Source organism: Poeciliopsis prolifica, unplaced genomic scaffold (genome assembly GCF_027474105.1).
Source record: "Poeciliopsis prolifica strain line A6 unplaced genomic scaffold, Auburn_PproV2 SCAFFOLD029, whole genome shotgun sequence".
NCBI lineage: Eukaryota > Metazoa > Chordata > Actinopteri > Cyprinodontiformes > Poeciliidae > Poeciliopsis > Poeciliopsis prolifica.
In genome coordinates, this window is record NW_026562404.1 from 2,736,517 (window position 1) to 2,758,022 (window position 21,506).

The following is a 21,506-nucleotide window of genomic DNA, read 5'->3' on the forward strand; positions in this document are numbered from 1 at the left end:
AAACTGTCACCCTCACGATGAAAAATACTTTGATAATATTTACCCCAAATCATATCTAAGTGTGTTGACGCTGTGGGCTGGAAGGATCTCTGGTAGCAACAAACACAATTAAACAGTTTAAATTCCAATAAAATCCAACAAACAAATATGATGAGTTTACTCGGAGGCTTTGTTCACTCTGCAACCAGCAGCTCCAGGCCCCCCTGCTGGACAACAACTTCAATTACACTTTACCCCAAATTTATGGTTATTTATTTTGCTGCAAACTTGAAAAAGAGAATTTGCACGTCGTGACTCTCGATGTGTCAACGTCGTTCAAGCTTAACATTCAAATGCCTCCATTTATTTCCAGTCGTCTGTCTGTCTCTGTGCGACGAAATGAGTTTCCTAATTTAGAGTTACACACAAACAAACCTTTGTCTTGTTCACAGCTCACTCGGTGCAAGGACCATCAAAGCTAATTATAAAGGGATTGAGATCTTTATTTAGCCTTTTACAGATCAGTGCAACGCTTCACCTTAATCCAGTGTTAAACGTGTTGAACATTAGCCTGGTGTCCGGATGAGGTCAACGGGTTGTCGTGTGTGTGTGTGTGTGTGTGTGTGTGTGTGTGTGTGTGTGTGTGTGTGTGTGTGTGTGATTGTTGCTACATCAGAACAGACCAGAAGCACAAAGGCAACGCACACACCATTTCTTGATAAATAAAACTGCAAGAGGTCTCTGAAGAGTAAAAGTCAGGATGAAGCAGAGGTTTGGTTACGAAGCTGGAATGTGGGACACCGGCTCTTCTTTTCTGAGCAACGTCCTCTTTTACTCTCCTTATTTGTGGTTATTTTTATTTATTTCTTTTGCACCAGATGACTGCGGTTGTTAAGCGTTGTAGGAAGAAGAGGAGACGTTTCCTCCGTGGCCCGTCCAGTTGGTGTGGATGTAATGCCCGGGGTTTGAAAGCAGCTCGTATGTGTGAGCGCCAAAGTAGTCTCTCTGCGCCTGAAAACGACAGAATGGAAGCGACACGTCAGCGACCGATGACCAAAACTGATACCTTCACAGCACTCGATCTTCCTCACATCTCAACCACAAGTACCAATGACTTTAATTGTAGTTTTATGTGATAGATCAACACATTAGTACATAATTTGGAACTGGAAGGAAAGTTAATAGTTTTTAAATATTTTAATAATAATAAAAAAAAAGCAATTTGCTGCTACATAAAGCTAGATCAGCTAGATTTAGGTCCAGACTTTGACTAGGTCATTTCAACACATGCATATAATTTGCTCTAAACCAGTCTGCTATAGGTGCTTAAAGACTGGACACTGTTTTAAAAACAGTGTCCAGTCTTTAAAACCTCCAACAGGATTTCTTACAGGATTTATCTTCCCATCTGCCACATTTTACGACAGAGGTGATGGGCGTAAAACACTGAATGTTCTCTCATTCAGTGTTTTACGTGCACACCAAGAATTTCAACTTCATTCATTTGACGATAACTTCTGCTGTCTCTCCAGTCTGATTTTTTAACATAACGCCAACTCGCCTTATTCCAAAAATGGCTACTTCTCTGACTGAGCAGACTTGGTAACAGTGGTTGATGGATTGAACAGTGGATGTAATAGTCCAGCACGACTACATGTCCATGTACATGTGGTCACAGAAACAGTTCCCAACACAGTTCTGTGTGTCATCTGACTCCTCCTCCCCCCTTAAGACTCGACCCTCTGCTCAGCGGGGGGTCGATTCCCAGCAGCTGTTGCCATATTTACCTGCAGCAGGTTGGCAGGGAGCATGTCGTGTCTGTATCCGTCGTAGAAGGACAGAGCCGTGGTGAAGCAGGGCATCGGGATGCCGTGCTGGACGCCGGCGCAGACCGTTCGGCGCCACGACTCCTACAGACAGAAAGCAAAAAATGGCAGCTTCATCCAAGCTGCACATCTGGTCAGGAAGAACAGATTTTATATTTGCGGCAAGTCTAAATTAAAACAGGCTTAGTAAATTTTAAGACAAGGACGTCTAGAAATCGGCTGCCAGCCTTTGTTTTTCAGCAACTTGTGCTGAATTTACTTGATCCAAATGTAAAGAGATCTTAGCAGACAGCTGAAAGTTACAGCAATAAATTACAGCTGTAAGCTTTGCATCACAGTTTTTCTTTGTAACAAGAAGGAAATGGCCTTTGTCAATGTGGCTGTTGTAAGCTTGGGTTTGCTCGACTTCCCACTTCCTCATACCTGGCAGTCTTGCACTGCATCACTGAAAAAATTGTCCAGCAACAAGTTCTGCAGGTCAGCGTCTCGGTCAAACGCCTCTTTGATTTTACCGAGGAAAACACTGGAAAGAGAGAAACAGAGATTTATGTGATTTATCTTCCTTAACATCACAGCAGTAAAGCTTTTTTTCTCAGGCAGTGGAAAGACGTTCTACTGAAGCTGTGTATCTTTTATTAGAACATGCATGAAATGAGGATGAGTAGCACCTTCGGATGATGCAGCCTCCTCGCCACATCAGGGCGATGGCGCCGTAGTTGAGTGTCCAGCCGAACTCTTTGGCCGCCTGCCGCAGCAGCATGAAGCCCTGCGCGTAGGAAATGATCTTGGAGGCGTAGAGAGCCTGCAGAAGCAAAAAACAAATCGCTTTACCAGGGCAGAATATCCTGCTGCAATACGCAGGCGCTCACACTTCCACCTGCTCAGGTTTAAAACAGGAAATCTGCCGTGCTCCAGCACAAGTTGACTTCCCTGATACATCAATATTAGAAATGTCTGATATTCAACGACTGCAGCAAAGCAAAAATCAAACTCTCTTTCAGGTCAAATAAAATCCTCCTGTCAACAGCAACAGTAAACTTAATGATAAGTTATGGTGTTTGCAAACCTTCATTAGTGTTGACATGGTTTGTTTGCCAGGTTTTTGGAGCAACATTTGTGTTTGTCAGGTTCTGATTTCATGCAGATTCATCTCTAGCCAAAAATGCAGATAGATTTTGTGATACTTTATTTTCTCAGATAAGCTGCAGCATAATAAAATCTAATATGCAGCAGAATTTTAGCTCCACCCGTAAAGGAGATTTTGCAGGTAGCCAAAAGTGTACAAATTTTTAAATTTATGATCTTAAATATTTGACAAATGCTACAATTTTGACTTAATACTGAATATTATTGTTGTCGTTTTAACCCCTTAACTGCCAGCCTAAAAACACATCCATGTTATCCAAAAGGTCTGTAAGGACGCCAGAGTCCTCATGACAGCTAAGGGTTAAACAAATATTGACAAATAATAATAATGTATTTCAGGAGCCCGATATCCTGCACGGCAGATTATGTGCTGTTAATCTCCACCTTTCTAATGTCCTCCAGGAAAGCAGCCTTGTTGCCGTTGAATTTGACCCCCTGGGGGCCGGAGAGGCTGCGGCTGGCCTGGACCCGCTCTTCCTTCAGGGAGGACAGGCATCTGGCAAAGACGGCCTCCCCTGAGACGCAGGAAAGAAGGGAGGAGAAGAGGCCGGTGAATACGAAATCAGGGACAGACGACAATTAGGTTTCCTCAGAGCAGACGTAGAGGAGCTAACGCAAAGCAGCACGGCCTTATCAACAGAGCACTGTTCAATTACAATCAGCGTGACTCAGCATTATTTCTGGAGTTTAAGTGGGCGTGTCACAGAGCGCAGAAATCTTAAGGTTTGACACATAAATAATAAAATCCTTTTCTACTGTGAAGACTCTGTCAGCATGACTTTGCAAAAAAAACAAACTGGCCCAGTTAGATGATGCAAGAGAAAACTGGTCAGGACTCTGAAACCCCCCCAGGCACACAAGCCGGGACACTTCTCACACAATGAAGCTCTTTCTAGTGTGCGGCGGCCGGCAGCAGCAGAGCGGACAGCATTAAAACAAGCTAATCCTAACAAAGCCTGGATGGGTTTGGCAACTGGTCGGTTAATGCTGAAAAAAAAAAATCAACTTTTCGTCTACGAGCTGCTTTACTTACAGCCATGTCCTAAAGCGAGTTCTCTCTGTTTTTGTCATGTTAGCCTCACTTCCTGTACTTCTGAGGTCATCGCAACAACACAAAAGTAAACAACAAATCCAAATCCTTCTTATGTCACCAGAGAGGAGCGAGCAGCCAGAAAAGCCTCCAATCTTCTTAACCTGCAGCCTCGTATCGATCACATCTAACAAACGCTTGTTGACTTGAAATAAATCTGACCTTTACTCTTTAATAACTGTCTGACGCTGTAATCCTAGCAGGTGTGTCCTAATCCTTTTTACTGAAAGAAACCAGAACTGCAGGAAGATGACGAGGAACAAGAAACTTCCTCATTTCTGATATCCTCCTACCGATCAAAGTGACGGGTGTGCCGTACTCCAGGGCTGAAATGGCCGTCCATTTCCCCGTGCCCTTCTGTCCGGCGCTGTCGCGGATCTTGGGCAACAGGTGCTTCCCGTCGGAGTCCTTGTATTTAAGGATGTTGGCCGTGATCTCAATCAGGAAGGAGTCCAGCTCCGTCTTGTTCCAGCTGTCGAACACCTGGCCGTTTCAAAACAGAAGGGCGTTAACGCGACACCGACAAAAGACGGGAAAAACGACGTTGACGGACGCTCCCTTCCCAAACCGCACCTGCGCCATCTCATCGTGGTCCATCCCCAGGACGTCCTTCATCAGGTGGTAGGCCTCGCAGATCAGCTGCATGTCTCCATACTCGATGCCGTTGTGGACCATTTTTACAAAGTGACCCGCGCCCTCGTCTCCGACCTGCCCCACAAACGCACGACGACGTCAGCCGACGGCGCACAACCGATCCTAAATGTTTAAAGGAGAAACGGCCGCACTCACCCAGTCACAGCAAGGCTCTCCTGTCCCAACCTTAGCAGCGATGCTCTGGAAGATGTCTTTAATATGTGGCCTTTAAAAATGAATAACGTCAAATGTTTATATTTAACTAGCTAATTGCAAACATTCGTTTTTAACTACGAGAGAGAAAAAAAAAAAGAAAGGGCAACTTTCAGTATATTTTTTTAGGACCCACCAGGCCTCCTTATGTCCCCCTGGCATGAGCGAGGGTCCATAGCGAGCTCCCTCCTCTCCACCGCTCACTCCGCTGCCAACGAACAGCAAGCCCTTCTCTTTCAGGCTCTTGCACCGCCGCTGTGTGACCAAAACCCAAGAGCAACTTTGAACATTTTTTGCTGGGAAATAAAAAAAAAAGAAAACGTTTCTGCCAAACGCCTGTGACTTACAGTTGTGTCTCTGTACTCAGAGTTGCCCCCATCGATAATGATGTCACCGGCTTGTAACAGGGGAACCTGTGAAGAATGAAAGAAATGAATACAAAGTGGATTTAAGATGAAGGCATACCAAGCTTTTAAAAAAATGAAATTATTTCATAACCGTTAACAGCTTATGTGATAATGCTCCAAAGCTTAAAATAGAGACGCACCAATCATCTCGGCCGACAGTGAATTTCTCTTCCTTTTGAAGTCTGAGCGGATGATTTCAGATTTCTTCTCTACAGATTTTCAGTTTTAAATTCAACAAAAAATAAAATTATACAAATATTCTTAACTCGATTCCTTTTTTGAATGAAACTCCCAAAATTTGTCAATGTTTATGCTGTTTCATATTCAATGAGTATGAAAAATTATCACCTCTCTCTCTACGCCACATAAATGAACAGTTCTGCCTTTCCCCACCTTTCTACTCTCTCCTCTTGCTTACGAGAATGAAAAACCTGGCTGTTTAGTTTTCATTTCCAGACCTTAAATATAGCTGGTGTCTATTCTGCCATTTCAGCAGCAGTGGGAATAATTACTCCTTCTCTAGATAAGATGAGCTCAGGTTGGTTATTAGGCCCGAGCAGCTAAGCGCTGCGAAGGCCTATTGTTTCTGTACTGTTCATTATTATTTTTCTTCCCACCTCTTTGGGGGGCTTTTTGGGGGCCTTGTCATATTGGAAAACTCACCAAACTTGGCGGAGGCCTTGAGCCTGTTTAAAAATTTTGATTTTTAAGGTCATCACAAAAATCCCACAAGAAATGGCTCAATAGCGCCACCTAGAAATTTTCAAAGGACCCTTTGCTATTCACTTACTTTATCCTAGAGACATGAAATTTGGTACACTTGTAGAGCTCCCCAGGACGCTCAAAATTTACAATTAATGTCATAGTGCAAGTATCACAGGAAGTCAGCCATTTTGGATTGAAGGTCCAATTTTGAGGCCATTTTTGCCGTTTACAGCCTTCGTATATGATCGAACTCCTCCTAGGGATTTTGATTGATCAGCTTCAAACTCGGTCAGTCTGTTCATAAGGCATGTCCCATCTAAAGTTATCTAAACGGTGAGTTTTTGAGTATGTTGAAGGGGGGTTAGCAGAGGTCAAAGTTCACCTACTCGCCGTAAAAACATAAACTGCTATATCTCCTACACAGAAAATCACAGAGGCACCAGAGTTACTGTGATTAATCATCATTGGCTGCCCTACAATACCCTATGGTCGAATGATGACATCACTTAGACCACGCCCCCTGAGAACAGGAAGTGTCATGTTTTACTGAGAAGGGTCGCTATCTGACCCCTTTGACCTCATCAACATGAAACTGTGACCAGACACTGAAGACATGTTGGTGTATTGAGGATTCCAACCCCGACCAGCTTTGATGGAGCAGGTGGGCGTGGCGGCGTGACGAAGTGACCTGTAACGCCATCGCCATACGTTTGGCTCTCAATTCCACATTTTCAGGCCCAGCTGCTCCAAACTCACAAGGATGGTCCCTCATCCACTCCCTGACAGGAATCCATCACAATATTTGGTGGGCGTGGCCTAATTTCTCTAAAGCGCCCCCTAGAAAATTTTAAATGATCAGCCCCAAGCCATGCTTTAACCTACAATTACGAAACTTTGTACACATGTGTATCATGTCAGGACTTAAAAGAAAGTCTCTTGGAGCCATGGTCTAAACCCCACAGGAAGTCGGCCATTTTGGATTGAAGTTCAGATTTTGACCCCATTTTTGCCGTTTACAACCTTCCTATTTGATCGAACTCCTCCTAGGGATTTCGATTGATCGGCTTCAAACTCGGTCAGTCTGCTCATAAGGCATGTCCCATCTAAAGTTATCAAAACAGTGAGTTTTTGAGTATGCTGAAGGGGGGTTAGCAGGGGTCAAAGTTCAGCTACTCGCCGTAAAAAAATAAACTGCTATATTTCCTACACAGAAACTCACAGAGGCACCAATGTTTCAGTGATTGATCATCATCGGGTGCCCTACAATACCCTATGGTCAAATGATGACAAGACTTAGGCCACGCCCCCTGAGAACAGGAAGTGTCATGTTTTACTGTGAAAGGTTGCTATCTGACCCCTTTGACCTCATCAACATGAAACTGTGACCAGACACTGAAGACATGTTGGTGTATTGAGGATTTCAACCCCGACCAGCTACAATGGAGCAGGTGGGCGTGGCGGCGTGGCGAAGTGATATGTAACGCCATCGCCATACGTTTGGCTCTCAATTCCACATTTTTGGGCCCAGCTGCTCCAAACTCAAAAGGATGGATTCCCATCAACTCCCCGACAGGAATCCATCACAATATTTGGTGGGCGTGGCCTAATTTCTCTCTAGTGCCCCCTAGAAAACAGCAGCCCATAGGTTATGTTATGTTATTAATTATTTAAATATACATTATTATAAGTTTTTTTTATATATATATAAGTTTATTTTGTGGGTTACAGTACAAACATTCATTCATTTTTGCCAGAAATAATACAAAGAAAGTCATTCAGCAAAACTTATGACAGCGAAGTAAGACACTGGGATCAGTGTTGATGGAGTACCACTGGCGCCTTGTGGCAAAATACTGGTACTGCTGGTGCAATACCAGTATTTCGCCAGCAGGAGGCAGTGGTACTCCATCCCTGGAGTGCATATGATCGGCTCTAAATGACACGTGGATCATCGGACTGGCGACAAATTGGATACGTATGACCTTTGTTGACCTCTAAAGAGCAAAACAGCATTGAAATGTATTTTGACTACACTGCGCCCCCTACATTAATGCGCCAGCTATATTTCCTCGCTAAACCAATGAATCTATACCACATTTTTTTGCATCGTGAAGGATCGCCGCCGAACGCATCGATGCGTACCGCCTGGTGGACGGGCGCGGAAACTGCGCAACAACTTCTGTCTTAGCACGTGCGCAGCGTTGATGGAAACTGAGCAACAGCTTCCGCGGTGCGGGGGGAGGCGCTGAAAACTGCGTGAGAGCTTCTGTGGTGGCTGGCGTGAGGCGGCGGTTGCTCGTACCCCGCGGTGGCAATAGGCCGAGCGGCTCTTGGCTGCGAGGGCCGTTCGAGGCTGCTTGCAGCTTTAATTTTGTTTTAAATCTTTGTACAAATATATAGAAAGGATTGCATGTGTATTCAAGGGTATTATACAATTGGATTCTTAAGAATTCAATACTTCACACTTGACATTTTGGTAGAAAAACACCAACCAGTTTATCGATGAAGTCATCCACTGCCTGTCCAGCCTTAACCAACAGGATGATCCTCCTGGGCTTCTTCAGCTTGGACACCATGTCCTCCAGAGACTCGGCTCCGACCACCTTCGAGCCCTTTGCCTCGTTCTGCAGAAAGTCGTGCACCTTGGAGACGGTTCTGTTGTAAGCGCAGACCTGCAGAGCAGAGATGTTGCTCATACTGAGGAGAAAAGAAACCCCCACAACAACAGCAGAACGTGATGCATCAACGAGAAATATAAATAAAGGAAAGCCAGGGTCTTACCACAAAGCCGTGGTCGTTCATGTTCATGATGAGGTTCTGGCCCATGACAGCCAACCCAATCAGTGCAATGTCTGCTCTGAAATCAAGAGGAGTCTTATAATATATGCAGTAAGGACCTGATGGCAGATTGGCACCAGACTGGAGTACTAAAAAACGTTTACATCACTGTGGTATGCGTTTCCTGGCTCTTTTACTAAAATAAAGGGCCTAAAGATCAGAGTCCAATATTACTTCAATTCCCAGAGTACAATGTGATTACTGAGTCACTAATCCGTGTAGTTCTACATGTTAAACGTCATTTAAAATATTTATTTGTACTTATGCCGAGAGTTTTTCCGGCAAGAAAACGACTAAAACTTTGCAACGGAGAAGATAACCCCTTTTAAAAGCAGGCTAATGAACTGCTGAATCTAAAGTATAACAGCCAATCAATCGCTGTGCCACTGCAGAAATAATTACAGCGTATTCAGAAAACTTACTGAGCCATGATTTTCCTCGGGTAAAGTAGCTGAAAGGTAAGACGAGGTAAAATGAGAGTCGAGCTGCTTCTCCTCGGGTTCTCCTCTCTCGGCGCTTGCTTCCTCCTTCCCCCTCTCCAAACGCTATTCAACAGATTAAGTACACCCACGTACAGCATCCACCAATCAGAGGCCGCCTAGATGACACAACGCACATAGGCCGAGAATTCTCGTTGGTCCACATCGCTGACCAGAGGTGTCCCGCCTCCTATTGGCTGGTTCGGTGCTCAATCACGTGGCACCCTATGGCAGTGGTTACGCCCACATTGAAGCTTTACGGCGTGGCTAAAGTGCGCCTGTTCAAAATACTAATAAAGAATCAAAATTTCTTTATTATAACTTCAATAAAAAAAATGAAAGGCGGCCTCTCAGCTCAAGTTTTAATTTTATGTGATTAAACAATTCCATTAATTTCTAAACTCTTGACTGAAACTAACTTAAAAAGAAACTTAAAAAAAACAATAAATGTCACTTTAACTGTTCATACAAGTAAAAATAAAAGACGAAAATGTTTTCTTCGTTTTGATGATGGCATTTGACAAAATAAACTTAACTTGAAAAAGAGAGAGAGACAAAAAACAAAGCAGGCATCACACATTCTGCTAATGCAGTTTGCAATTTTCTCTTTTTTATTGTTGCCTCATTCACTAAACAATTCAGTTGTGCAAGATTACCATACACAGAGTTAGGATATCTGCATGACACATCTATGCTATACAGCGGATGGATTATAATTATTACAAATACAGTAAACATATTTACAGTTTAGTTCAAGCTCCGTACAACATAGATATTTACAAAATAAGTATGAAAATGAAACCAGTCTGACGAATAATGTACAGCGGTAAAATGTTCAGGTCTTGTCCTTTTATTCTTCTTAATGCACGAATCCCAAAGATACTGTCAGAGGGGGGCTGATGGAGATATCAGGACTAGTTTTGTTTGAAAGGCATCAACGGAAAAAAGAAAAAAAAAAAGTCACATTAAAAGAGTTCTATCATAATTTTAGTCTATAGCTATGATGTGTTATTTTCCCTGATATTAGATAAGATAAACTAATATAAATCACCTTTTATTAAGACTTCAGACACCTGGCCACCGTGCGTCGTTAGCACATATCTCTTCAAAAGACGAAAGCAGACTAATGAAACGCTTTCTGGTAAAGAGGAAGCACTAATGTAACTCGCCTCCATGAAAAAAAAAAGAAAAAAGGGTGCAGTGAGTCACATCTTAGGTCCCTTTTAAAGAAATGGTGGAAAACGACAAAAACCAAACACCCTAAATCCTACATTCAACTCTCTCTCTCTCTCTCAGTTCAGGCTGCCAAATCTTCATTTGGTTCACTAAGAGTAGAACAACTAAACCGCACAGACTTCACTTGATCAGTTAGTTGAGCCTTTTATTAATATGTGCAAAGAGCTGCAAAGAAATATGTACATCTTTTTAAAAACGATAAACACATAATCCATGATAATATACTTCTGAAAATCACCCACTGGGGTGAAAATGTTTGCTCTGATGTTCTTCCACATGAAAAAGCAGCACTCCCCCACATCATCTCCTACTGAATGCATAGATGCACAGTTTACATCCTAAGATGAGTTCTTTAAGCACTCCCTGACCATCAGGTTTCCTGACCTGTGATCGGAGATTAACTTATCGCAGGCACCTCTGTTTCTGCTCGTGTCAGGTGAGACTGCGAGCGAACTGCTGGTTGGTAGGCCAGAGTTTAACTACGCCCTTCTGCACAGAGACAGAGGCACCAAGCAAACATCCTCACCAACAACAACAACAAAAAAACCCTTTCTCCATGTCGTCCCTTTCATCTTTTCATCCAGTGTAGCTTTGATGTGCTCTCGTTCTAGTTCCTGAAGCTCGGATACAATCCTGCATTACCTGACCTTGCTATAGATGCGAGTTTATGTGCAACAACAAAAAGTGCAACACCAGTAAATGCTGGTTAAAAAAAAAAAAGTAAATGCCCTTTTTTACATATCAAATAACAAAATAAAAAAACTTTGAGAAATGAAAATTATTTAAAAGAGAAGGGGAAAAAAAAGGTTATATGGGTTGGAGAAGTTTCAATTCAGGAAGCTGAACGGAAAATGAAGAAGTGGTCATGTTTGTCGATGCTGAAATGGGCAAAACTTCATTTTAGAGGTTTTGCCCAACGAGGGGAACGTTTCATCATCCTCCTCCTCCTGCTCGGGCTGTGCCTGAGAAGCTTCATCACCTCTTACTCTCACAACCCAGCAACTTCTTCACCTCTAATCGCGTCTTTAGTTTCACACATGTGACAGTGGGGTAACAAAGTTGGGTTTATATCAGCTGTAGAAGCAGAAAGAACAGCTTATCATGGGATATGAGTATTGTAGTGTTTTAAGCAATGAGCTATTCTCTCTCTTTTACTTCTCTCCCGTACCTCCCCCTCTCACCTCCTTCTTGCGGTGGAACACCAAACGGAAAAATAAGTACTCCTGCAGGAGTTGTACATTTTTGCTTCTTTTTATCCAGTAAGCAAGTTTTTTTGTTTGTTTTTTTATGTTTACACAAATGCTGGGACTGAAACTGGCACTACCTGGGAGTTGGCGTACGTATGTACAGTGGCTGAGAGGCGGGGTCCAAGCATCACGGATGATTCGGTGCTGAGCTCGACAGAATTTCGCTTGTAATTTTAAGTTTCTCTTCGCAATTTTCTCCTAGCTAACAATAAAAAATATTAAAGCAATACTAATAGTAAGTAATAGAGCATAACTAAGAGATTGCTTTGATATATTTGCAGATTTTTAACTATTTTTTTTTTTTTTTGCAATTTGAGTTGTTTTCAGGGAGCAAACCTGGTGTTCTCCTGGGGACTGCTGCTGCACTTCTTATCCGAGCACGTTATCAAAAACCAAAAAGCAAGAAGTTAAATCAAACTTATTTTGGGAAACAAATAACACTGATAAGACGTTTTTTTTGTTTGTTTTTTTGTTTTTTTTGTTTTTTACAGATGATTGGGAAACTGAAAATTGAATTTTTTGGAGAGCCGTGCACACACAAGTAGACTACTACGACATGCTACAAGTCAGGAAGTTCAGGAATAACGACAAAGCGGAAAGAAATCAGACCGGTCGTAAAAATTTAAAAGACAAAAGCCGAGGGGGGGGAGGAGAAGAAGAAGAAGAGCTCGGGGTGCCGTAGGGACAGGAGGGGATGGGCCGGGGAGAGGCAAAGTTCAACGGAGCTGAAACGTTTAGTCGCATGAAAAGTAGAGACTTAAGCCACAAGTCTACTTACAAGAGGAAACCTTTAAGACTCACAATAATTAATAAGTGTTAACACTTTGTTTGATCAAAGGCTGCTCAGAGAGAGCGAGAGCCGCGGGGGTTCCTCGGCTCCGCTCAGTTCTTCGTCAGGCCGCTGCGCCTCCTCGCCAGCTTCGATCTGAGGGGGCGACATGTTGCGGTGAGGCAAAGGTACATTCATTCCAGAGGAGCTCAAGACGGCATATGTAAAGCGTAAAAGTACCTTATCGTCCCTGCCAGCAGAGGGTTAAAGGCGTACAGCCAGTCGTTCATATCTTTCTCATTGTTGGCCTGCAGAAGGATTCCTCGATGCTTTGTGCACACCGCAAACGTGTTGGGAGTCTGCAAACATCAAATATTCATCATGAGGCACAGCTTTATCAGACTGACTGGAAAAGTTACTTTTCCGAGGTGGAGGGACTAAATAATTAGATTTAAGCCAATGATTTTCCAAAAGAAGTGGGTGAACCGATATGCACTGAATGAAAGAAAAGTTGAGAGAGTACTCTCCTCTTTAGGCGCCACCAAAAAGCTCATAGTATAATTCTGCCTGGACATTTGATCACTCTTATCAGAACTAGCGGATCGTCTTTGAGTCGGTGGGCTTTCTGGCAAAGATCCTGCTTGGTTTTGATCAAGACGGTTCCAGAATTCTTTCTATCTGGGTTCTTCTCAGTCCATGTTGATGTGACGCTAAGCTCACCGCTGGCGACACCCGTGTTCCAGAATATTCCTGAGCTGTTCCTGAACATCACTTGTCTTACATTTGAGGGTCACAGTTCAGGCAAACTGAAGTAGCATTAAGCTTCAGGATGTTTTATGAACCAATCCTGCCAAAGGAAGAGGCCTAAAGTCAAAGCATCAGGTTTCTCTGCCTCCCACAGAGGGACACTTATTCTGATACGAGGTCTCGATTGATGAAAAGCCGCAATAAAGTAAGGTTCTAATTCATAAAAATGACTGAAGCTGTATGTTGCATAATCAATCCACCCTGGAAAAGGCAGCAGCTCAAACACATTAATGAAAACCCAAGGTCAATATGACATTTACACTTACTACGACTGCATATAAACTTCTGATTTAAAGAAGCCAAAACAGACGAGCACCTTGAGCATGGCCTGCTGGTCTTCACTGTATTCCACCTGGGCTGTGGAGAGGTTGAGAACGCCTCGCTCCACTGGATCCTTGTCGCTGTTGTAGATGAAGACATATGGGCGGCGAACGACCACAAAGTGCTTCACCCACGTGTTGGAGCGCGGCTCCATGAAGCTGAGGAAACCTTTCTTAGACACCACAGACCTGAAATGAAGCGTATATGTATATGTATTTCAAACGACCTTGTTACTTTGTTTTCCGAATTATCTGATCCTTTGACATCATCCAGGATGGACACATACAGTTAGGGCCAGAAATATTTGGACAGTAACAATTTGTGAGTTGGGCTCTGCATGCCACCGCATTAGATTTTGAAATGAAACCTCTACAACAGATTCAAGTGCAGATTGTAACGTTTAATTTAAAGGGTTGAACAAAAATATCTGATAGAAAATGTAGGAATTGTACACATTTGTTTACAAACACTCCACATTTTAGGAGCTCAAAAGTAATTGGACATATAAACATAACCCAAACAAAAAAGTTTTTTCTCAATATTTTGTTGTGAATCCTTTGGAGGCAATCACTGCCTTAAGTCTGGAACCCATGGACATCACCAAACGCTGGGTTTCCTCTTTCTTAATGCTTTCCCAGGCCTTTACAGCCGCAGCCTTCAGGTCTTGCTTGTTAGTGGGTCTTTCCGTCTGAAGTCTGGATTTGAGCAAGTGAAATGCATGCTCAATTGGGTTGAGATCTGGTGATTGACTTGGCATTGCAGAATATTCCACCTTTTTGCTCTCATGAACTCCTGGGTAGCTTTGGCTGTATGCTTGGGGTCATTATCCCATCTGTACTGTGAAGCGCCGTCCAATCAACTTTGCAGCATTTGGCTGAATCTGGCTGACAGTATATCCCGGTACACTTCAGAATTCATCCGGCTACTCTTGTCTGCTGTTATGTCATCATAAGCACAAGTGACCAGTGCCATTGAAAGCCATGCATGCCCATGCCATCACGTTGCCTCCACCATGTTTTACAGAGGATGTGGTGTGCCTTGGATCATGTGCCGTTCCCTTTCTTCTCCAAACTTTTTTTCTTCCCATCATTCTGGTACAGGTTGATCTTTGTCTCATCTGTCCATAGAATACTTTTCCAGAACTGGGCTGGCTTCTTGAGGTGTTTTTGGGCAAATTTAACTCTGGCCTGTCTATTTTTGGAATTGATGAATGGTTTGCATCTACATGTGAACCCTTTGTATTTGCTTTCATGGAGTCTTCTCTTTACTGTTGACTTAGAGACAGATACACCTACTTCCCTGAGAGTGTTCTGGACCTCAGTTGATGTTGTGAACGGGTCCTTCTTCACCAAAGAAGTATGCGGCGATCATCCACCACTGTTGTCTTCCGTGGACGCCCAGGCCTTTTTGAGTTCCCAACTCACCAGTCAATTCCTTTTTCCTCAGAAGTACCAGACTGTTGATTTGCTACTCCAAGCATGTCTGCTATCTCTGTGCTGGATTTTTTCTTTTTTTCAGCCTCAGGATGTTCTGCTTCACGTCAATTGAGAGTTCCTTTGACCGCATGTTGTCTGGTCACAGCAACAGCTACCAAATACAAAACCACACACCTGGAAACAACCCCAGACCTTTTAACTACTTACTTGATTACAGGTTAACGAGGGAAAGGCCTTTTGAGTTACTTGCAGCCTTTGGAGTCCATTGTCCAATTACTTTTGGTCCCTTGAAAAAGAGGAGGCTCTGCATTACAGAGCTATGATTCCTAAACCCTTTCTCCGATTTGGATGTGGAAACTCTCATATTGCAGCTGGGAGTGTGCACTTTCAGCCCATACTATATATAAATTGTATTTCTGAACATATTTTTGTCAACAGCTAAAATAACAAAACCTGTGTCACTGTCCAAATATTTCTGGCCCTAACTGTACATGTTTGCCTTGCAGCTGTAATAACTATTTTACTGCACAACTAATGCAGGTCAGACAATTCAGATGAGCCGCCATCATTTATTACTAACCCCGGCCTCATTTCCTCAATATCAGGCACCAAGTTTAAGAACTCGTTCTTTCCAGCTCGAGCAAGGTAGGACATCTCCAGAGTGGGAACCATTGGGAAGTTCTCATAGTCCGAGCAGGAGGGACTGGAGGCACGGGAGTTGTTCTCTGGGGTCCTTTAAGACAGAAAGCCAAGTTAATGTCAAAATTATCCACCATATGATTTAAATGTGCATTATGTTGTGAACAATGGCTTGCGACTTCCTTCATGTAGACAGATTGTTTTATATGATTTTGTTGTACAACCAAACTTGCTTTTTTTTTAGTAAATCTTTTGTATCAATTATTCTGACATTTAAATATAGTGTAGATAAAAAAAAATATTCTGACAATTTTTAATGTAAACCTTTTTTATACATTATTAAAAATACACTAAAAGATGGAAATAAACAAATAATTCAGTTCATTTTTTAAGTAAGAAGAATAAAGAAGCTAAAATGGAATAAAATGGAATACATCGCATACTGTTTTTTTGTTTTCATTTTGGTGTTTATTTTAACATAAGAACGTGATAAGTCCAGCAGTTTCTGCTTCATTTAATAAGGCTAATGTGTTGATTTTTTTGGGGGGATTAACTGATTTATAATCAGATAGCAAAATGTGCTGATAAAAGATAAAATAAAAGATTTTCTTTTAATAGAATTTGAACCAGGTGAAGCTAAAAATATGCTACTTGAAAGTTTTAGAGTATAACACAATAACAGACAAAAGGCTTTCTTTTTGTATCTTAAATGCAAACTGTGTATAGTTTTTGTTTACATTTATTTCGTAAATGTTAAAACTAGCTGAAAAAAATATCAAAACAGCTGATATACACATCCCCAGTGGCCAATAATGCATCAATGTCAGGAGAACATTATTACTTTTGGTCTAAGGAGCTGCAGCGGGAGTCAGCCAGGGAGGGGCACGTGGAGGAGGGCGTGAGGGTGGCGCTGCTTAAGCTGGTCACCGATGGATCTCGTCCGATGGGCGAGATGTCAGACAGCTGGAGAGAAAGGCAAAGCGTTACGCACGTTTACCCGTTCAAACGTGATCGGAGCGAGGAAAACATCTGAATCGCTTCTCACCTTGCAGTCGCTGATGCTGTTCACCACCTGGCTGTATTCGCTGTTGAAGGTGTGCGTCAGCAGGCGCAGACACTGCAACACAACATCTGTCAGTTCCAGGAAGCTCAGAAATCACCGGCGTGTGTCTGGCCATGTGGGATTTCTCCTCACCTTGGAGGCGAGCTCCTTCTCGCGGTCCACCAGGCTCTCAATGTCCGCCGAGTCGTAGCCGCTGCTCTCGCTGGGCGTGATGGCACTTTCGCAGGTGGCGCTGGAGATCTGCGAGGAGATGGAGGTGGAAGTGGACAGGGTCCCCGAGCTCATACTGGGGGACAGAGACTCGCTTAGGGACTTGGTGATGGTAGTCGTTCCCACAGGAGGCACCTCTACCAGCTTCTCCCTCAGCAGGAGGAGGTGACGGGTCTTCTCCACCTGACGGGAGGTACAAGTTGCGTTTCTTTTGTTTATACATCATCAGGAGTTATTTGTTTTCACAGCAGCAAAACAACATGACAGAGAAAGAGAACTAAGCCTGTCACAATAAGCAATTAATCACATGATAAATTAAACTGAGCTTGGTAACTTCCATTGTGATGATTAATATTTTTTTGAAGGGCAAACTTCATAATTAATTTCATTTATGGCTTTGCTTGTATATAGGTTGTTATTTCAGTTTTGTGTTTTGTTTTTCGTTGTTGTGTTTTATCTTGGATATTTAAAATGTCTTCCAGTTGCAGTGTTAAGTAGGGGTGCACCGATAAATCGACCCCGATTTCCTTAATTTTGGGAGATCCGTGATCATTCGATACTTGCATGTGGAACTGATCACATCCACCCATTTTATCTACTTTGGCAAAAAGTCTCAAAATCAGCCACTGCCCTCTTTTGCTCTGCTATGACAGAGGTTTAACTGACAGACCCACGCTTATGTCTGCACGTTTGCTATATTTAGCAACATTTCAGAAAAAAATTTAAAAATCACTATTCCTTTTAAAGATTGGTCATCAGCGACCATAAGAAAAACTGCAATAGGTGCACTCCAAATGATAAGTGCTCTTTACAAAATTAAAGTTACTTGATCTTTGAAGTTACAATGTTATGCAATTATCAATTAATCAACTTGAAAATTGACTCAAAACATTGCTCTGACACATTATTGTGCAATAATTACTGGGACAATTTATTGCCCAGCTAAATTTGAGGGGCATTTCACTTTTACACTTTGTTCTGTCTTTCACATAGGGTCAACATAATCCTACCGGTGTTTTTTTTTTTTTTTTTTTGACCAACTGGTTCATAAGAGTTTAGCATCCAACCTTCCTGTGAGTAATTTAAAAATGATTTAAAGCATATGTTTTAACATGAGAATGTGAAACCTGAGTTCCAAATTCCCACCTCGTGCAGCTGCTCGAGTTTCTCCAGCTCCCACTGGTGCTCCAGGATCAAACTGTCCCCTCTGGGCCTCCATCCGGCCAGGTTCTCCTCCCCTCGCACGTAGGCCACTGAAGTATCCAGAACCTTCCTCCTCCTCCGCTGCATCCCTGCGCAGGAGAACCCGGCTTGTCAACACAAAAGGTAAAAAACTCTTCAGATTTTTCTTTAAATGATTTTCTCCTTGTTTACCAGGGCTTCCGGTGTCAGACATCTTGCACAGGCTGAGCTCATAGATGCCGGTGACGCGATTGCTGTAACAAAGCAGCAAAAAAATAAATTATTTAAATGAAAAATTCTGCCAAAAGAGTATGAAGTATGGTAATAATTGGAGATTGAATTCAGCTTGAACAGACCTGACATGATTATTTGGTCAAAAACCAAAAGAATACAATCTACTTATGGTCAGTGAACACCCCATACCTAAATGCAACCACTTATCAAAGTGGCAGTTATTACCCCACAGAGAAGTCTTAATGTTAGCTATTCAAAGTACCAGAGAAGTAATAATTAATATATAAGAAGATTTAAAGCCATAAGAAGCTGTTTTCATGCCGTTTGTTAAAACTACTTTTAAGTTTCTGACCAGGGGATAACAGAAATACTGAATGTTTTACAGCAACATTTTCCCTCACTAATGGAAATGTGGAAATATTTGTTGCCATCTGTAAATCTCTGAGAAGTGTCCATATTCTCAGCCGAACAAACACAAAGATATCACAAATTACAATTACTACAGCCGATCATTTCATTTATTCTATGAGGCACTAATGACATGTTTTACACTCCCGGTCTAAAAGCAAAATTGTAATCAGCAGGCTAAAGTTGTACAATAAAACAGAACCTCAAAACTCAGATTGACCTTTTTTTATTGGAGTGTTATACATCTTTATTATTATTATTATTAATAGATGCACCAAAGTGCATCAACCTACTGGCTTACCAGTCAGGAGTTTTGGAGTACCCACTCCCAAAGAGGTTCCTGAGAGAACGGGGTGGGGAGATCTTAGCGTCCCGGGAGTAGAACACCATGCAGATGTCTTTAGTGATGATGGCGGGCTGGATGCAGTGGTCCAGCTGAAAGCAGAGTGTGAGTGAGCCAGCATCCGAGACGCAGCGAGATCGCTGTGAGACAGAGCGGAAAGACAAACCTCCAGATATGCAGACAGAGTCATGTAGATCTTCTCTCCATACGGAGTGACTCGGTTCAGCAACAGGGAGTTGTGCAGTGAGCTGTCCCACACAGCTTCAAAACGATAGAATGTTCTGAAGGAAAAAAAAACAGAGGAAAGCAACAGGAGTTGAGCTTTGGGAAATTGCACTTGAAACAACACTGCTGTTGTGTTTCTCATTGTGATTTGGCTAAAGAACTGGTGTGTGGATGTGCACAGGTCTAAATGGCTGAAAACAAAACTTTCTCACACTTTCACCGTGACAGGATGCGAGTACAAACACAGAGAAGACACAAAGACAAGACAAGACACAAAGTAGGAGCTGGAACATACTGAGAATAAAGTTCAGCATGATGCAACTAAAAGAAAAGCTACCTTTTTGAATATATTACTATGTATTCCTTGTAAAAATCAGTTCCCTTTTATCGTCATCTACCAGCAGGGCAGCATTTACCCACAGACAGTGACCTTACTGAATTTTAGGGTAGTTAACAAAACAAATCAAGAAAAGAATCAAATTGAGGCCACAGTAGGTCAGCTCACAACTTTTTTTATACTAAAGTCACAAACTTACAAAGGTATAAAAGTAGTACTGATAAGGGTGCGTTTGCATTTAGATTACCTTTGTCCATCAACATTTTCAGCTGAGATTTTTAGGAAATGAATGGTAATGGAAACAAAGATATACCTTATGCAACAAGCAGGGAAGGGGCTTAGGAACCAAAAATCTATTAAACTTATTTCTAAGAGTCTACAGGTTCTAAAAGAGAGACATAAATGTCCTTCATTGAAGGCCTTATGCTCTCTGATGAATGGTACCTATCAATATCCTTATCAATAGAAAGCCTGAGGACAATCAAGAGTCCAGCAGCAGCAGGAGGAAAGAGTGCACAGAATAAAAAGAGAAGCAGAAAGAGTCAGGCAACAGAAACAATAAAGCCCTTAAATAAAATAAAAAAAAACAACAGAAAGCTCATGCAATGAATTCATTTTACCCTCAGAAACTATAAAGACAAGAACATTTTCACATATTTAAACACCAAAACATGAAAAGCCTACCCAACAACAAACAGATGGATCTATCCCCTTGTCAGGTTTAGAGTTCATCAGAGCCAAAGTAACTCTCAGAGTTCAGTTCACATACCTGTTGGTGTTGTGGGATGACTTGATATTCTTGGCAGAAATGATGTTCAGGGACAGGACGGCGTCGGCTGCGCTGTCGTCCACCTCGGCCTTGTTCCTGATGCGACCTGATGGAGAATACAACGGCATGATGCGTCAATGCGGTCGCTGAGATTTCTTCTGGTGAGCAAGAAAAAGAAAAACCACACACACACACACTCTACAAACATCTGGACAGAGTCCAGAGGCTGAAAAATGTGAAATGTAATTATTTGGCCCATCTGTGGCAGCTGCAGTGTATAAAAAGCTTAGAATGAGAAGCAAAACAGAAGCCTCTCTTCCTTCCCAGAGGGGTGTGTAGTATATTCACAGTAAAGCCTCTGCTAAAGGGTTTATCCTAACGTTTTTTATCCCATGTTGCTGTCTAGTTTCCATTAGGTCAAGTGACGCTCACGGACAGGTGGCTCACCTACAACCAGCTCACGGACATCCTTCCAGTGTAGCTCGCTGCCCTTCTCGTGAATAAGAGTCACTGTGATCCTTCGCTGGATCCCCTGCAGAAAACATGAAAGGAGATCAAGATTACAGCTTAAAAACCACGGCAACAGAAACAACTTATACATGAGTATCACCATAGACAGACTCGTCTTTATCTTCTAAGTTTTGGGGAGTAGAAAATGTTCTGCCCTTACCTGGTGCAGAAGGTAGGTGCCATGGCAAGGCAATCCGGCACTGTGATCCACTATCGCCGGGATGTACCTGTGTGTGGACAAACCCAGGTTAGACTTTATCGATAAGAGTTTGATGCAATTTTAGAGGCTGGATTCATCCCTCTGGGAAAGGTGCAAAGAGACACACTCACTCTCCGGTCGGCTCCAGCTCGCTTATCTCGAACCAGACAAGCAGGTCGTACTTGCTGACACACTGACCCAGGTTCGACTTGGTGATGGTGTTCAGCTTGGTGGCCGGAACTATCAAAAAAACAA

The 21,506-nt window shown here is 42.5% G+C and overlaps 2 protein-coding genes across 25 annotated transcripts in view; both read right to left on the minus strand.

Annotated features, from left to right (window-relative positions):
• Positions 1-461: 461 nt before the first annotated feature.
• Positions 462-9,385, minus strand: pgd (phosphogluconate dehydrogenase). Its single transcript, XM_055049532.1, has 13 exons — positions 9,260-9,385; positions 8,781-8,856; positions 8,492-8,671; positions 5,235-5,300; positions 5,024-5,142; positions 4,831-4,900; positions 4,615-4,749; positions 4,335-4,524; positions 3,336-3,466; positions 2,474-2,607; positions 2,229-2,328; positions 1,767-1,889; positions 462-990 (listed from the first exon to the last, which is right to left on the minus strand). Exons 1-13 carry the CDS (start codon positions 9,265-9,267, stop codon positions 871-873), a joined length of 1,452 nt encoding a protein of 483 aa, XP_054905507.1. The 5' UTR covers positions 9,268-9,385; the 3' UTR covers positions 462-870.
• A 519-nt stretch (positions 9,386-9,904) lies between these two features.
• kif1b (kinesin family member 1B) overlaps positions 9,905-21,506 on the minus strand; it is a 60,390-nt gene continuing 48,788 nt past the window's right edge. For 14 of the 24 annotated variants that reach the window (XM_055049507.1, XM_055049508.1, XM_055049504.1 and 11 more), the window contains 16 exons: positions 21,383-21,491; positions 21,213-21,279; positions 20,990-21,074; positions 20,543-20,648; positions 20,218-20,244; positions 19,378-19,492; positions 19,170-19,303; positions 18,419-18,480; positions 18,191-18,336; positions 16,967-17,227; positions 16,817-16,888; positions 16,613-16,734; positions 15,713-15,865; positions 13,692-13,884; positions 12,809-12,927; positions 9,905-12,724 (listed from right to left, as the gene is read on the minus strand). In XM_055049507.1, coding sequence (XP_054905482.1) covers positions 12,682-12,724; positions 12,809-12,927; positions 13,692-13,884; positions 15,713-15,865; positions 16,613-16,734; positions 16,817-16,888; positions 16,967-17,227; positions 18,191-18,336; positions 18,419-18,480; positions 19,170-19,303; positions 19,378-19,492; positions 20,218-20,244; positions 20,543-20,648; positions 20,990-21,074; positions 21,213-21,279; positions 21,383-21,491 — 1,814 coding nt within the window. In that variant the 3' untranslated portion in view covers positions 9,905-12,681. The remainder of the gene's footprint in view (positions 12,725-12,808; positions 12,928-13,691; positions 13,885-15,712; positions 15,866-16,612; positions 16,735-16,816; positions 16,889-16,966; positions 17,228-18,190; positions 18,337-18,418; positions 18,481-19,169; positions 19,304-19,377; positions 19,493-20,217; positions 20,245-20,542; positions 20,649-20,989; positions 21,075-21,212; positions 21,280-21,382; positions 21,492-21,506) is intronic. The other 10 variants (XM_055049506.1, XM_055049514.1, XM_055049515.1 and 7 more) reach the window with 1 other exon arrangement.